The sequence below is a fragment of the Mytilus trossulus genome, chromosome 1 (assembly GCF_036588685.1).
Source record: "Mytilus trossulus isolate FHL-02 chromosome 1, PNRI_Mtr1.1.1.hap1, whole genome shotgun sequence".
NCBI lineage: Eukaryota > Metazoa > Mollusca > Bivalvia > Mytilida > Mytilidae > Mytilus > Mytilus trossulus.
In genome coordinates this window covers 76,729,136-76,747,326 of record NC_086373.1, presented here as the reverse complement: position 1 = coordinate 76,747,326, position 18,191 = coordinate 76,729,136, and the positions used below count along the sequence as shown (strand labels likewise).

At 30.9% G+C, this 18,191-nt stretch overlaps 1 protein-coding gene across 3 annotated transcripts in view; it reads left to right on the top strand.

Annotated features, from left to right (window-relative positions):
• Window positions 1-18,191, top strand: part of LOC134685383 (A disintegrin and metalloproteinase with thrombospondin motifs 9-like) — a 108,766-nt gene that overhangs the window by 20,086 nt on the left and 70,489 nt on the right. For all 3 annotated transcript variants that reach the window (XM_063545099.1, XM_063545109.1, XM_063545116.1), the window contains 3 exons: window positions 9,130-9,374; window positions 9,725-9,808; window positions 14,498-14,622. In XM_063545099.1, coding sequence (XP_063401169.1) covers window positions 9,130-9,374; window positions 9,725-9,808; window positions 14,498-14,622 — 454 coding nt within the window. The remainder of the gene's footprint in view (window positions 1-9,129; window positions 9,375-9,724; window positions 9,809-14,497; window positions 14,623-18,191) is intronic.

Here is an 18,191-nt window from a genome sequence, read left to right as displayed (position 1 = left end):
CTGATCCTAGACAGAACAGGAAAACAATTTTATACTGAAAAGTTACATTGCATTGGACTTTTTTTCACTCAGCATAAGATATGATTTTGTTTTTCTCCAAATTCCTTTCCCATACATGATAATAGTTGAACTATTTTTAAATGAAATGCATTCTATGTCAATCAAATTAATGAAATTAAGCCTATTCATTCACAGAAAAAAAACGGAATTTTACCATCTTATGTTTTACAATATTTATAAAGGTACATTGTATATTCCAATATTAAATTTTTCATATTTTGGTATTAAGACTAGACTCTCATTCAGTTTTTATACGACCGCAAATTTTGAAAAAATTTTCGTCGTATATTGCTATCACGTTGGCGTCGTCGTCGTCGTCGTCGTCGTCGTCGTCGTCGTCGTCGTCGTCGTCGTCGTCGTCGTCGTCGTCGTCCGAATACTTTTAGTTTTCGCACTCTAACTTTAGTAAAAGTGAATAGAAATCTATGAAATTTTAACACAAGGTTTATGACCATAAAAGGAAGGCTGGTATTGATTTTGGGAGTTTTGGTCCCAACATTTTAGGAATTAGGGGCCAAAAAGGGCCCAAATAAGCATTTTCTTGGTTTTCGCACTATAACTTTAGTTTAAGTTAATAGAAATCTATGAAATTTTGACACAAGGTTTATGACCACAAAAGAAAGGTTGGGATTGATTTTGGGAGTTTTGGTTTCAACAGTTTAGGAATTAGGGGCCAAAAAAGGGCCCAAATAAGCATTATTCTTGGTTTTCGCACAATAACTTTAGTTAAAGTAAATAGAAATCAATGAAATTTAAACACAATGTTTATGACCACAAAAGGAAGGTTGGTATCGATTTTGGGAGTTTCGGTCCCAACAGTTTAGGAATTGGGGGCCAAAAAGGGACCCAAATAAGCATTTTTCTTGGTTTTCGCACCATAGCGTTAGTATAAGTAAATAGAAATCTATGAAATTTAAACACAAGGTTTATGACTATTAAAGGAAGGTTGGTATTGATTTTGGGAGTTTTGGTCCCAACAGTTAAGGAAAAAGGGGCCCAAAGGGTCCAAAATTAAATTTTGTTTGATTTCATCAAAATTGAATAATTGGGGTTCTTTAATATGCCGAATCTAACTGTGTATGTAGATTCTTAATTTTTGGTCCCGTTTTCAAATTGGTCTACCTTAAGGTCCAAAGGGTCCAAAATTAAACTTAGTTTGATTTTAACAAAAATTGAAACCTTTGGGTTCTTTGATATGCTGAATCTAAAAATGTACTTAGATTTTTGATTATTGGCCCAGTTTTCAAGTTGGCCCAAATCGAGGTCCAAAATTAAACATTGTTTGATTTCATCAAAAATTGAATAATTGGGGTTCTTTGATATGCCAAATCTAACTGTGTATGTAGATTCTTAATTTTTGGTCCAGTTTTAAAATTGGTCTAAATTAAAGTGCAAAGGGTCCAAAATTAAACTTAGTTTGATTTTAACAAAAATTAAATTCTTGGGCCTCTTTGATATGATGAATCTAAACATGTACTTAGATTTTTGATTATGGGCCCAGTTTTCAAGTTGGTCCAAATCAGGATCTAAAATTATTATATTAAGTATTGTGCAATAGCAAGTCTTTTCAATTGCACAGTATTGTGCAATGGCAAGAAATATCTAATTTCACAATATTGTGAAATAGCAATTTTTTTTTTAATTAAGAGTTATCTTTCTTTGTCCAGTATAGTAAGCAAGAAATATCTGCAAGATTTTTTTTTAATTGGAGTTATCTTTCTTTGTCCAGAATCAACTTAAATCTTTGTTATATACAATATACAATGTATATTCACTTTTTACTACCAACTGATAAATTTAAATAATCTTTACAATTCAGTGATAACAAGCAGTTTTTTTACATCTTAATATTATATGATGTATTTAAATGAGTAGTAATTGTTGCAAACTCCATTAGAATATTTTAATTGAAATTAGTTTTGGAATAAGGGAAAGGGGGATGTGATTAAAAAATTGGATTTAAATTTTTCTCATTTGAAATTTCATAAATAAAAAGAAAATTTCTTCAAACATTTTTTTGAGAGGATTAATTTTCAACAGCATAGTGAATTGCTCTAAGGGAAAACAAAAATTTTAAGTTCATTTGAATACATTCATTCTGTGTCAGAAACCTATGCTGTGTCAACTATTTAATCACAATCCAAATTTAGAGCGGAATCCAGCTTGAATGTTGTGTCCATACTTGCCCCAACTGTTCAGGGTTAAACCTCTGCGGTCGTATAAAGCTACGCCCTGCGGAGCATCTGGTTGAGTCTGTTTAGGTTAGATTAGCTATCTTCCTATAATTTTATCCCATCAATTTCCTCAATGGGATTATGTAAAGGCAGGGGTTATCATGTGCCTGACATTAAATATAAAGATACATAAGGAGCAGATTATCGCTGTACAGAAACATGAATGATATCTAAATTGTGATATTTATATTCCTAATTCCATTTACCTGTAATTTAGATAGTAATCAAATCTTTAATTTGACACCTGACTGCACCATGCAAGGTCGTGCAGCTATTATGCACCTATTATAACAAATGTGTGTTAAATTCCCCTATCTTAAAATCATCTAAGGTCCGAATGAGTCACTAGATTTAAATGGATTTAGGCACTAATTGTGGGATTAAATGTGCTGTTTGGAATATTTGAATGTAAATCAAGATGAATTAAGATATTTACATGTATCTGATAGGTAAGTTTAGGGAGTCTGATTTATCAAGTTTCAATCAGATATCGTTGTTTGTTGCTTGCTCAGCAGAATATTGCACATTCGTTGTACTATATCTAATATGTTTACATTTTGTGCAATGAAGTCTTTTGCAGAGCTGTAAGATAACAGTTTCAGATCTAAAGGACTGTGTGTTATTTCATATTTTGTATCTACAAAATGAAAATAACGTCAACATACCCCGATTGCAGTGGATTTATGAATGGCTAAGTTTTGATTAAAAAATGTCACAACGCTGAAACTTTTATCAATAGCTTTCTAATTTTATTTTCCTCTAAAAAGTTCAAGAGCTTTTATCTTAAATGAACTGTGGAGTGAGAGCTGGGAACGCTGTATAAACACTTGTCTGTTGAACTTTAAGGATGTGTTGAGGTTTTTGTGTTGGTTTGCTGATCATTGATGTATACCCCACATACTGTTTTAATCAGATCGGGATATTTTTTTGTATAAAGATGAGTTTTGCCATCTTGACCTCTTTAGGTTTTTGCAATACTGACATTGCACAGTACTTCTCTACACTTATATTTCTTTATTATCTTTCTGCAGTTTTGTTTATATAATAGTTAGAGATTATGAGAAAAATGACACATATTGTACAGTTTCATCTGCAGTAAAACATTCCACAGTAATTTAGAACTACCTGTGTTTACAGTTCTTATGTTAGGCCAAACAAATCAAGATTGTGGTTTATTTTGTAAAAAAGTTAATAAAAAGGATTTTTTTTAGTGCAAATAAAATCCAGTTTGATTTTTTTTTAAACTTTAGGTTTAAGTGAAGAAATTTTTATAGGCTTATAGAGTACTTGCCTATATCAAACATGCTTCTAAATGTTACGCATTAAGCAAGAAACTTCTCATTATAAGGTTCAATCATTACGGAGGTAACTCAAATGGCATATCAGGTCACTGCAGAATCAGTTAGTAGGAGCATTATCTAAACATTACACCTTTGGAAAATGTTGTTTAATTGGCATGATGGTATTGAACTGTTGAAGATGAGTTTTTAATCCAGGTTAGTTGTTGGCTGGTCTGCAAAGTCATTAGGTCATCTTATAATGATTAACACCTTGGTGGTGAAGCACTATAGTAACTCAAATAAATAAAACGCTTTTCCCCTTCAAGATATTTTTATAGTATCGAAGTAGGTCATAAGGTAAATTTGCTAGATTGAAGATGTGCAGATTAACAAATGTGTATATTGAGAAACAGAAATACAGTAAAATCGGTAAATGCGATGTTAGATTGGAATTGAGGTGAACTGGTTTACCTTCAATAAATTGTTCAGAAAGAAAGACAGAAAAAACATCCAAGAATCTAAATAAAAATTTTGGATTGACATAGAAAGATGTGAAAACTAATTGTGCAAGGGGTGATAGTATTTGATTTCTGAAATGTAACTGTCTTTTAGACATATATAGAAATTAATATAAGTATGAACTAATTATTTTGACCTTCTGCACAAAGCTTTTCATAATAACACTAAAACAATGGTCAGAAATCTAGTTTAAGAAGGGTATACATTGTACTTAATTCTTACTTCACTCTTACTCTGGATTTGTTGCTCATGACATGAAAATATGAGTCCAATCTGCTAATGTAGTAAGTTTCTATAGAAGCACATTACATATGCCAGATTAAATCTATCTGAAATAAACAGGCTATGAATAAAGGACAAGTTATGCTGTATACTTCAAGTCTTTCATAAAGTTCCCAAGACTGCTTTATTTGTACTGTTTGTGTATAGGACTGTTTAAGTTCACAGTTATAAGAAAACCACATCATAACTAACAACAAAGCATTTTTATTGAGGACCATTTGTGGAGTAATGACCAATTATATCCTGTCCAGTGCACTTTTTGTCACTTGGAATGTTGAGTACTCAGTCAAGTGATTGTTGATAAAATTGATTAGATTTGCATTAATTGTTTCAGTTTAGTAAACATTAAACAGTTTGTGTTTGTTGTGGAGTATTTTATAGGAGTAGAAACTTTCTGACTGGTCCATTCAATTATGTCCCAGTCAAAGGCTGTGACAAGTCATCCTGGACAAGCTATTACAATAGAAAGGTCAGACGTGTGACAGATAATGAGACTGTTTGGACACACCCTATAATCAAATCTCACTTACGTACATCAACTACTTTTAAATTACTGATATTAAATATAGGAGGTCTGTTGAACCTTTCATTAAGACCGTCATATGTGCACTGTCCCTTTACCTTCAAGGTGTGAGAGACCAAAAGCCTTTCAAATAGCTGAAAAAAGACATTTTTAAAGTTTTTGATTTTAATCTTGACACCTTTGAATAACTATAATTATCTTGACCAGTTAAGGTCAACAATGAGGTGGTCAGACAATAAGGCAAAAAGATGTTTGTTTATTTTCTGCCTAAAACTCATTAATATCTTTCAAATTACTATTTTAAAAAATATATATCAGAACAATTTCTCAGTTTTGATGCTATCAACTCCACATGTTTATTATAATATCAGCTACTTTATACTTGATAAATGTGTGTTGATCCAGTCTTCATTAATCATCTTTTTTGTTGACCACAACTGCCAGAGGCTGAGTCCAGATGGACATCTTAGTGGCTGAACATTATTTAATTTGTCTGAAGAAATTCATTATTAAATCATGCATGACACAGTTTTGAATCCTAATTTTTCAATCTTAATTTAAATAGAGTCCTATAATCTCTAATTCAAAAACTACAATTCTCAAGTTGCAGCATGGAAATGGCTTGGAGCAGGCAGTCTGCCCACACATTACTTGTACTACCAAAATAATTTTTTAAGAATAAGAGCAAAATTCAAGTACTGGTAATATCCCTATATGCCATGAAAAACCCAAGTATATCCATCTCACTTAAAGGATCTTTAGGGTTTTCCTGAGTTCAAGAACATTTAAGCTTCTCTTATATTGTTTATTCGGTCTACTGTATGGAAAATTGTACTTTACTTTGTAAGCATGGTTATGCAGATATTGGTCTAAGCATGTGTGTGCAGGTATGAGAGCATGTGTATGCAGATATGAGAGCATAGGTTATATGCAGGTATGAGAGCATAGGTTATATGCAGGTATGAGAGCATGTGTATGCAGGTATGAGAGCATAGGTTATATGCAGGTATGAGAGCATAGGTTATATGCAGGTATGAGAGCATGTGTATGCAGGTATGAGAGCATAGGTTATATGCAGGTATGAGAGCATGTGTATGCTGGTATGAGAGCATGTGTATGCAGATATGAGAGCATAGGTTATATGCAGGTATGAGAGCATGTGTATGCAGGTATAAGAGAATAGGTTATATGCAAGTATGGAGCATGGGTATCAGAATGTATGAGAGCATAGATTTGCAGGTATGAGGAACATGGTCACGATTATGAGTCTGAAATTGGGACGAAATTAATATGATAAAAAAAAAAATTGATTTAAGAAGTTTCTGAAAAAATTCTTTGTAGTTATAAAATTAGAAATGTTTTCCAACTAAGACTCTGATACATTTTGAATGCAAATAAATTGATATTTTTCAATAGAAGCTGAATGATTGTTGAATTTACTAGTCACTATTGTAATTGAATACATAGGGAAAAAGTTTCCATGTCTATCATATGATTAGGTCTTTGAACTTTTTAACCTGAGTTAAAGTTTTGTATTTGGACAGAAGTTTACCACTAATGTATGTAATAGGGTCTTATTCATGTCAGAGTAGTATGATACTATTCATTTAATAATCACTGACGACAAACTGTGAATGGATTATAAATATTAATATGCCTAATAATTAAACATTGGTTTGCGTACCTGTATTACTGATAATACCTATGTTACCTGTTGATGACTCATGTCATGGAATGTGTTGATATATAGGTTGCTTGACAGTTAACTTGGCTTATCTGGGTCTATTTTGAGTTTGTGTTTGGTCAATGGGTCAGTTTGATCTTACTATATCTGTTCCTTCTCTGGTCACCTTAGACTAATGTCTTGTATACCATGGTAGTAGACGTTTTAACAATTCTGTTAAAACATGACAGAACCATTACACTTTTGCAGAATCATCCAAACTGCATTAGATTTTTTTTTAAATACAATTTTGAATTTAAGTACATGTTTAAGTACATATATTTACTTGCATAGATGTTCTTATAAAATTGATAGTTTTTTGCCAAAATTCCATTGGCTATTCTTATTATACAGAAAATATTCACTTGTACAAAGGGCAAACTACAATTATTGATTGATTGCTATTTACATACTGTCCAGTAGCAAGTATTACATGAATATTCATGACAACACAAGGTACAATCATTGTTTGCTTATTATCCAGTAGAACATATTTCGTGTGTATTCAGGACAGCACAAGGTACAAAAACAAAATCTGTGATATAAAAAGATTTTTCTAATTAAAGTTTGGTATGCTTTTTAAGGTCAGCTTTACTTTTATGTAAATAGATATATTTCTGGAAATATTTGAAAGTAGCAGATGAAAATAAATCATCCTTTTTAACATTTTTTGACAAAATGCCTTTTGTAGAGATCAGACTCGTGAAACAATCAAGTTACTAAGGTGTTTATTTCTAATTGATTATTTCACCATATCAAACTACTAAATTTATAGATAAGACCTATTGTAGTGGTTGACATTTCTCACTCAAAATAGCTGATCGTACCTTGTCCTTTTCTGTTTTTTCTGGTAGTTTCTGTTCTCTAACATAATGTTTTGTTAATTGGAGGTTAATCTTTTAGCAAACTTAAGGCTGTTCATGCATGCAGAAAATTGAGATTTTAACTTTTTAAAGGCAAATTTATAATAAGGGTTATTTGAATAGAAATAAAACTAGCCATTTCGTGATGATTTCTTTGAAACCAGTTATTAGCTGGAGAATTTATAATTGCGAACTCCCAAGTAGAACTCGAAAGGAATTTGCACAAGGCCGTTTTGGGTATCAACTTTTTTTATCCCATGATTGAAATTAGATGACCAAGAAAATAGTGATATAATTAAGAAAGGGGTAAAAAAAATGCTGGAATTTATGAAAAGGCTCTTTTTATGAACAATGATATATTTAGTAAAATATGGTATTTTTATACTAAAATATAAAGCTTTTTTGTTTATAGATTTTGGTATTAAAATATTTTTCTCCTGACTGACTCTAAAGAATATTGCATGTTTGTAACATTTTAGTTTGAATCAGGTCAGATATCAGGGTAATATTCAAATGTTTTAATTTAATTACGAGATCATTGTTTGAATTTTGGCCTAATTTTTTCAATGGACTAAAGTTAAAGAAAAAATTCAGATCAGGGTCAGGTTTCACACTTGACACAAAAATTACCTGAGTTGACCCTTAACACCTGTAGAAATTAGGGCCTGTCATATTCTTATTTATATCTACTGCCTTGATTTATTGGGCACCCATGAACAAATAATGTTAAAAATAATTCCTTAATTGCTTCATTAGTGAAATATCTGGAGAGTATTGACCTCAAGAAAAATTTAAAATCCTGTGATGTCCCATTTAGAATGATAAAAGTTTTTGTTGTACAATATTAAGGCTGTTAATAGCTAGACATTCTATTCTTGTATTAATGATAGAAAAGTTAAGTCCATTTGTACCCAAAAGTTAAAGTAGTTACATGGATATCACATGACCTTGACCCAGCACTGCTTTTCTGAAACTGAAATATTTACAATGAGCATGCAAACCTTACTTATAAAAAAAGAAGATGTGGTATGATTGCCAATAAGACAACTGTCAACAAGAGACCAAAATGACACAGGCATTAACAACTATAGGTCACTACACAGCCTTCAACAATGAGTAAAGCCCATACCGCATAGTATAATGTTTAGATTAATATTTGATATTAAAGTTATACATAACAAGACCATACCAAGAGCATAACAAAGCAAGGTTTGGATTTTATTTTGTTAGGTTGCTGCCTCATTGTTATTTACTTAATGTATCTACTTATAAACACAACAAATATATGTAACTGCTGAATACAACCTTATAAACCACTTGTTAAGGCAACCAATCTTTAGTTTGTATACCATACCATGTTTGGGTGGTCTTTTGTATGATTTACTTCATCTGGTGTGTTAATTATTACTATTAATTTTAGTGATATTGACTGAGTATGAATTTGTTACATATGGTTATATTCGTACTTATCAAAAAATAAATTTAGATGGTTCACGAAACTTTTTACAATGGGTTTAAATCATGTTGAAGATGATCCCTCACAAGCAAGCTGTCATGACATATTATATGAATTATAATAGATATAAGAAGATGTGGTATTAATTAAATCTAGTTTACTGACATTTTTTTTCTTCTTATTTTTCAGAAGATTATAAGCATACAAAAAGAAAGGGAGAAGAGAATTCTAGTTTAAATGACAATAATTTTAATTCATCTGTGATGTTAGAATCTAATTCTTCATATTATAAAAGTAACAATAGTGCTCATCATATTCATAAACGTTCCACGTCATATAAACGTTATGTGGAAGTTATGATTGCTGCAGACTATCATATGCAACAGTATCATGGCAGCAATTTACAGCGTTACATATTAACATTAATGGCAATCGTAAGTATTGTATTCTGTTATTTGAAAAATTAAATCATTCATACAAAATTGTCAAAAATTCCAGAATTCTAGAACATTGCAGAAATGGAAATTTGAAATGATACTCTCCTAATCAGTATGAGCACAAAGTCAAATCACTTCAATATCCGATAAGTGCAATCTTTTAGTCTTATAGAACATACAAAAGGGACTTATTTTTTCGTAGACCATGGACATAATATATTTCAGTTTTAGACCAACAGCATAAAGCATTCCATGAATTAAACAATTAAAATAGAGTATATTTTTTTAACAATTAGATACACTTCTTATAATTTCATGATTTATTCATCATACATAATATATTTCAGGTATCCAGTATATATCATGATGATTCTATAGAAAATTTCATCAATATAGTTGTAGTAAAAATTGTACAGTTTGAATCTGAACAGGTAAGAATAGAAGCTTTATTTCCATCAAACATTTTGAGATTTCTTAAAAAGATGAATTTTTAGCATGGCTTTGATAAAATTGTTTCCCTCTAAATAAACATTCCCTTCTTGTCAATTCCCAGTATCAAATATTAAAAGTATAATTTATGGTATTTTTTATTGTCAATTTTTAATCAAATAATAAATTTCTAATTTTAAGAAAAATTGTTTATGATTTTAAGCAATACCTTTTTATGTGGAGATAGTAATTTAATGATAAGCCCCAACTGCGGCCAGGTAAACAGACCACAGTCAATGATAGAGTATCACTTGCTTGGTCTTGCGGTCATTTCCTGGTCCACTCATTAATATTCTTTTTTTCCTTAGCTGTATGACAATAAAAACCACAAGTTTTTGTCTGTTTTTGACCATCTTCATTTATCACAGAATGATTGTTATATTGTATACATGACAATAGATTTTGGTTAAACCCCCTATATAATGAAATGGGATGATTGAAAAATTGAAGTATTTAATGCCGACAAAGGGACACACGTTGATGGTAAAAAATGATATACATTGAGTCCACACACAGACTGACCATGGTGTTAAAGTATTAATGGCAGGACATACATCTTAAATTAATCAAAATAGCTACATGATACTGGTTGTATTACTGTCCCATTCATAAAAAGTGATGATACGGTAGATTTAAATCTAGGGCTTATAAACGTTTGAGTATATCACTGGTATAATTTTCTGCTGAGTGTTTTTGTTAGGGACATGATCAACTTTTTTGTTCAGTTTTGTTAATCCTTCAGACCACTTGCAATCCCATGTATTTAATATGAGAGAGGTGGGTCTTTTTTTACATCGAATCCTACTTTAATGAATTCGAAATTGTTTGACTTCAAATTTCAGTTATTAGAAGAAAAGACTACATGTGTGTCCCACAGCTGTGAATTCTTGTCAACCTGATATTTTGATATAAAGTAAACTGAAATATTGAATTCCTGTTACTGATGCACTGTTAGTTGCAGATGTTATTAATAACTCAGTTGTCAGTGCTTGGGTACCAGGTTGATTTATAACATTCTGTTCTTTAGTTCCTGATCGATAAGGTTCAACTCTCTGATGCATAGTTACCTTTTTAGGTCCTTTTGAGTCATAAAGCTCATATGGTTACTTTGTTTTTATACCTGCCTGGCATTAAAATGGTTTTTGATAAAGGTAAATCCAGACATATACCTCCGACGGATGTGTTATTTTCATTTAATAATATTTTTAAACTGACCTTATTTGGATTTCACCTAATTTGTATTTAATAGATACTGATAAAGGGGTAGCTTATAATTACGTTTCAATTGCTTTTTTATTTAAAAGTACTGAAGATTTTTGATTTTTTATGACAAAAAGTACAAAGGGTAATTAAGTGTCAAGTGTTTGTTCTATTCTAATAGTTATCTCTGTTTAAAAATCAATTAGTAGATGTAAAGTATGGTTACTTCAATCATTTTCTGTCACTTAATTGACAAACCGCAGGTATAATTTCACAGGTAATTGTTTGGTTATATCTAATGTATTATTTTACGGTTTAAGAACTGAAAACAGAAGATAGTACAGTCTTCTCTTTCTGTCAATCCATGACTGATTTGTCAAGATCAAATCCCATATCTTTGCAGTCCATCGGCTATATTGGCTGAAGTTACGTCTTGCAGCGATATAAGAAATCGGTCTTTTGTTTGACACGTCTTTCATAAATCTTCCTTTAAATCTATTAACGAAGGTACAAACTTGCACCTGTTACTCAATTAATATCTTATTTTGTGTTCCTTTATTTAAAGAAATGCCAAAGGTGAAAATTAGAACAATAAGAGGTTATTACTTGTAACACTATCAAAAAACAAGCTATTAGTAGACCACAATTACCTCAAAAGTGTGATTATTACTTTGATACTGGTTCAGTACTACCCATTTAAAATATTATAGTCGGTTTTGCCTGGAGTCAACTTTTACACATCTCTGTCACTAAAAGAGTTTTAATCAAAGGTGTAAGTTTCATATTAAGTGATGCACCAGTAAACTAAATGTAGACAAATGTAACCTACAACAGTTTTTATAAACACAGGTATCTCTTTGATATATTTATACAGGTAAATGCTGTTACGAATCTGGTGGGTCTTAAATTCCCATTTTACTTGTGGTTGCACATCTAAGGTGACATTTCCTTTTAGTCTTATTGTTTTATTATATTCTCCAGACTGAAAAATGGTCTGATTGTTATCTGTTCATGAGGCTAGAATTTGCGATTATTTTACGTACCTTTAAGTTAGATCCCTGACATCAGTATTAGAGAAAACAGGATTAATACGATCTACGATCAGTTTTCTTTTATCGTGTTGATCCAAGGAGTCAAAAGACATTCCGTAATATATGTACATAATACTATAGGTTAAATGCTATTATATTAGTCTGTGTCTTGCATTATAGGCAAATTATACCATTTTGTTTAGGTGGGCCCACTGACTGATATCTTTTTTCCAAAATATATTGGTCTTTTATGATAAATCCAACAAAACCTGATATATTTAATGATAGTCTTTAATCATTTAAAGTTGAATACTTCTTTTATTAGCAATATGTTCCATATTTAGAGTTTCTTTAGAAATTTAAAAGTTACACTAGAATAAGATGGATTTTTATGAATGATTATTAATTTATGTAACGTTTAATAATGTACAGTAAATTGTTTAGATGATTTTTGGTTCACTGAGTTAAAACATGCCATTATGAAATTGTAAATACATTTTTATCTGTAAACCACAGATGAAAATACCATGAAAAATTTTACAATTCTTATTCTACTCTGTTTTCTAAAATTGTTCTGAGACAGTGACAGATATTAGAATTCTTATTATTGTGAAGGAGAGTGTAAGTTATGAATTAGGACTTTTAAAATATCAAGTTCCTCTTAATTAATTAAGTTTCTTCCTAAATATTTGGTAAATTGTTGAAATTGTTTAGGAAGAATGAAAATTCTCATAGGTATTGAAGAAAGAAAATGATTTGAAATTAGAATCTTCAAGTTTCGCTTAACAATAAGTTATCGAATCCATATATTTGATAAGATTAATCTAGGTTGTAAATTATGTATCAATTTAATGTCCAGTTTTCTAATAAAGTTCTAAAAGGATCATTTTGAGTTTATTTTGGTGTTCTGATAGAGATACTACCGTTGTGCTGAGTCAGCGTTAAAGTACATTCATAGTAAGGTTACGTGACTGTTTGACTTATAATTAGGTTGTCATCAGGAGAAGAAAAACCTCATCTTTTAAAGATCTTAATGATTTTATACATCATAGGATGATATCTAGTTTTCATACCTTTTTAGTGATATAATTATATTTTTTTTATCGTGGAGATCACTAATTACATGCAATTATTACACAACATTTTTCTTAAAATATAATTTAAATGAGGAAAATGGTTTTGCTTCATATATCAGTAGGATATTAAGATTGAGATTCTGATTATTGCAAAGTTAATGAAGCTTGGATTAGTGGGAGGGTTGAAATCTCACAACAGGTTTTACCCAGCCACGTTCTTTATGGACCTTACCCAAATCTGGAGCATGTTATTGTTTTTGGTTGTTGTCTGACATATTTGGAGGTATAAATGTTCAAACCTTTGATATTTTAGTTTTTGCAGTGAAAAAAGGGAGACTAAACCTTATGATATGAAAATTTGGTTCAAAATTCAGAATGCCTGAAATGCAGAATCAATTACTGATAATATTAAACAACTCTCATAAAAAAATAACAAAAAAATAATAAAACCACCAGAATGGAACAGAATAAATCCAATTTAAAAAACATTTTTTGTAAAAATGTTAAAAATGACCAACAGCATTAAAATGTCACCTTTAAACTATGATAATAATCTTTTATCATGATAACCTAAATTGAAATTCCATGATGTTTTAAAGCAAGTATAAATTACTTTATAGACATAAGTTGACATTTTTAACATAGATTTAAACATTAATATGAGAAATTTTGTGTCTTAATCTATATTTTGTACCTATAAAAGACTTTGTGAGAGTTTCAGATCAAGTAGTTTTGTACTGTTTTGTACCAGGTTATATTTAATGTGTTATAAACATCTGGTTTGTCCTCAGGCTGATTCCACACCAAGTTCATTCATTCATTAAAATTTTAGCAAAATATTTTTATTTTTGTTGTCTATTTAAATCAAACTGATTATTTATGTATTATTTATGAAATTAACTTAGTACATAGTTTTTAATATAGTATCACCTGAGTTGTGAGAAAATGATCCTTAATCTTATTTTGACTGTTTAGTTCACTGTCTAGTCAAGAGTTGAAATTCGTGTTTCTCTTTGGGATCAGCCTTTATAACAAAAGTTATTATATTAAAAAGTAGCAACAATTGTAGCTGATACTCCTTTGAACGTGAGGCTCAGATTGGCTTATACTTCCATAACTAATTTTACCTCCCTATTTGTAAATCTGGATTTTTTTATCAGTTTTTTTCATTAATATTAGATTATTCAAATGTCTTATAACAGTTTTTTAAAGGTTTCATGAACAATGGGTTAGTAATTATTTTAGAAACTTATAGTTATCTTTTTCCTTGTTGCTTTTGTCTGAGAATGTATATAAATTTATGTTTGGTTTAATTGTTTTGTAGAATGGACCTAAAATATCAACAAATGCACACAAAACATTGGAAGAATTTTGCAAGTGGCAGCATATACAAAATGAAGATAGCGATGATCATCCATATCATTATGATACTGCAGTATTACTAACCAGGTAGGTGTTGTATAGGTGTAGGTAGGCAATATATATAGCAGGCAAGATGGTTACCATAGAGATGATCATCCATATCAATATGATACAGCAGTATTACTTACAAGGTAAGTTTCAAAACAGATTCAGGCAGGCAAGATTTGTAGGCAATTGGTTACCATATAGATGCTGACATATATCAATAGGTCACTATAGTATCACTATCAAGGTAAGTGGTGGACAGATACAGGCAAGGTTTCTAGGCAGGATGGTTACCACAGAGACATTTAATATGACACTTTACTTACACACTAAGTGTTGGACAGATGGAGGCAAGTCTTACAGTCAAAATGATTATCAATGTTTTGTTCCATTGCAATAAAACAAGATGAGAGTAATTTTATAGTAATGTTTAACCATATATCTGGTTTATTATGATATTTTAGATTGAGTATGTTTCTATTTAACAATTACAGATGAATAAATGGTGAAGTTTGGACCATATTTTGTCCATAAAATATATTGTCTGTCTGAGTATTTACATTTCTACATCAGACTAATGGATAATTTTGATTACCAGTATTTATTTAATATCTCAATAATGAGAAAACAAGACTCTTTGATTGGCAGATTGTTTGGCTTTGTTTTGAAATAAATGCTTTTGTTGCACATGATTGCAATGGTTGATGGTCAGTAGCCTTTGAAGTTTACATCTGACATTATGATTTGATTGAGAAGTTGTCGGTATGTTATGATGGACATCATAACAGTTGGCTGGTCAATTTTCTACCAAAACCTGGTCAGGTACTTCGCTGGTACTAAACATGATAGATAAAAAAGTTGTTAGTGTAAATTTATAGATCATAAAACAGGTGGTTTGTTTTGCAACATAACCTGTGCTGGGTCAGTGAGATTTGTCTTGCTATATTTCATGTCTATAGCTTAAGTCTTTGCTTGATGGAAACAAAACTTAAGAAGTTCAAGAAAATAATTTTTGTACAGTACTCACTATACATACATAGCTAAATTTAAAAACAATCCTTATTGTTTATTACCAAATACATACCGGCGTTTTGCATTTGCGCCGATCTGCATTTCATTTGCGCCGATTTTTTCTTTCATTTGCGCCGATTTTTTTCTTCATTTGCGCCGATTTTTTTACAGGTAAATAACAGGTAAATTGCAGGTGAAATGATATTTGAAGATGTGGTATGAGTGCCAATGAGACAACTCTCCATCCCAGTAATGTTATTTTGCATCTGTCATTCTAGAACTCTTCCGTTAGCCAGTTGTACATATGTTATGAATTGTCAATCATAACATGTATATAACTGTTGTCTCCTGCTTAAAACCAACAAGTAAAAAACCTAAGATAAAAGCACTTTGTTTATACTAACATGACGAATTGAAAATTATGTACAGCATTCAAATCCATAAAAACGAAATACATTCAAATCATAAAACTGTTCTTGCCGTGTATGTATAGGCAACACATCTAATAATATATTCCTTTCTTATGATTTCGTCTCTTCTATATTTGGCGTAATTGTCGATAACGAAGGCCAACTTTTCTTTGTCCGGCATACGCGTACTGGTCGGGGCATTTCTAGAGTTCGTATTTTCTCACAAGGAAGCTATTAAACCAAGAGTTCCAAATGGTGAAGTTGAAATCATCCCTTTGTTAATTGTATGGACGCCATCACGAATTGGTTGACCGTTATGGAATGTGTTCTTGTCTAAGAATGTATGACATTTGTTATCATAAGGAACGTCAGACAATGTCAAACGTGAAGCAGTCATCGATTTCATTTAGGGAAAGGAATGCATGGTAACCCGAAACATTGGGATAGCCATTTACCAACTGCATTTGTAACTTGATTTGTCTTTATACTTTGTTCTCAGCCAATGTAAAAGTAAGAACTTACCTGTAACTTACCTGTAAATCCAATTAGGAGAAAATATAAAATCGGCGCAAATGAAAAAATGAAATCGGCGCAAATGAAAGAATGAAAATTTTCAAAATCGGCGCAAATGTCATACGCCCATACATACATGTCCTTGATTGACCTGATATAAAATTGTATATGGTATTATCATTATAGTTCTAATGACATTGCAAGGTGTTAAAATGTCAAGGGGCAAAGGGTTAGGTCACAACATTTTTGAAAAAAATCATCATATTTTGGTTTAGCATTCCTGTTACCTATCAAATAGTAATGAAATTTGAATATTGTTGCATATAAAAATAGAATCTTATTTATACCAAAGGTCTATTGCTAAGCATTGCATAAAAGGGGACATACATGTAGTTTAGTGGAAATGGAAAACTGATGCTTTGTTTTCCATACTTTTCAATTTAAGCATGTCCAGCTTCCCTAAATATGGACTGAAATAAAATGTGTTTATGGTCAGTAATCAATGATCTGTATTTTGTTTTCTGTGAATTAGTTACAATGACAAGACTGTCTGATGAATTAGAAACATACCAGATATTTTTTTAGTTGGAGTCATGAACCATCACAAATCAAATTATACATTGGTTTCTGATTGAAAGAAAACAAATTGTGTTTTGTATTGAGGTGTTATTAATGTTGATGCAGATATTATTTATGAACATGCAGCCTAATTTGAGTCTGTTCACTGTCTCTGTTCTATGTTGAGAAAATTAATAGTGATTTTGTAGAACACAGTCTTTTTCTATAAGAGGCTCTCTCCGGTCAGTTGCCTTTCTTAAGATACTATGTTTCCTTTTATTTCACTGATCTGATATACAGTGGCTTATATTTCATGACCATATTATAAGAAACAATAAATTCCAATTTTATTGTCATTTCAGAAAATTCAATTGGTCATTTTCTCCTTTCATTAGTTCACTGACATTTATTGTTGGGTCACTGACTCAGTTGTCCACCTCTTTACAATATAAGAATTTTCACACCTTCCGATTGAAATCTTACCCTAGTATAAATCACGACTGTATTAAAATCAGGAGTATTTTATTGGAAATTTATGTTTCAATGATTCTTGTCTCGTGCTGATATACAGGCTTTATTATAAAAGAAAGATGAAAATAAAAATGTGTGAAAACTAATGCTGATTAAGATAAGAAATTTTATGCTGTAATAAGTACGTTCTAGTTACAAGGCTAAAGACCTCAACTCTAATTAGAGGTTGATAACATTGAAGAATTGTTTTTTTGTAATAAATGGAACATAAGTCAATGAAAATTGAACAAAAATCTGTGTCTGTTTCTTATGGCATTTCTTTGGCATTAAGTTTTTCGGTCAGAAAATCTAGGTTAGTGACCGTTAGACCATCTTTATGGACATGAGAAGGGCGTAATAACCACAAAATTTAAAGAATTGATGGTAATCCCAGTAGATATTATAATCCATATCCCTGGATACAATATACCATGGAAAGTATTCTGCTTATCACAATGATAATTAAGGGTGGACTAACCTGTCAGATTTGTAACTAGTGACATGTCCATTTGAGTGGATTATAAATCCTACTTATAAAACCAGGTTTTACTGTGGATACCAAACTTGCTCTCAGATATTTTGAAATTGTTGTCAAAGATCAGCATATGT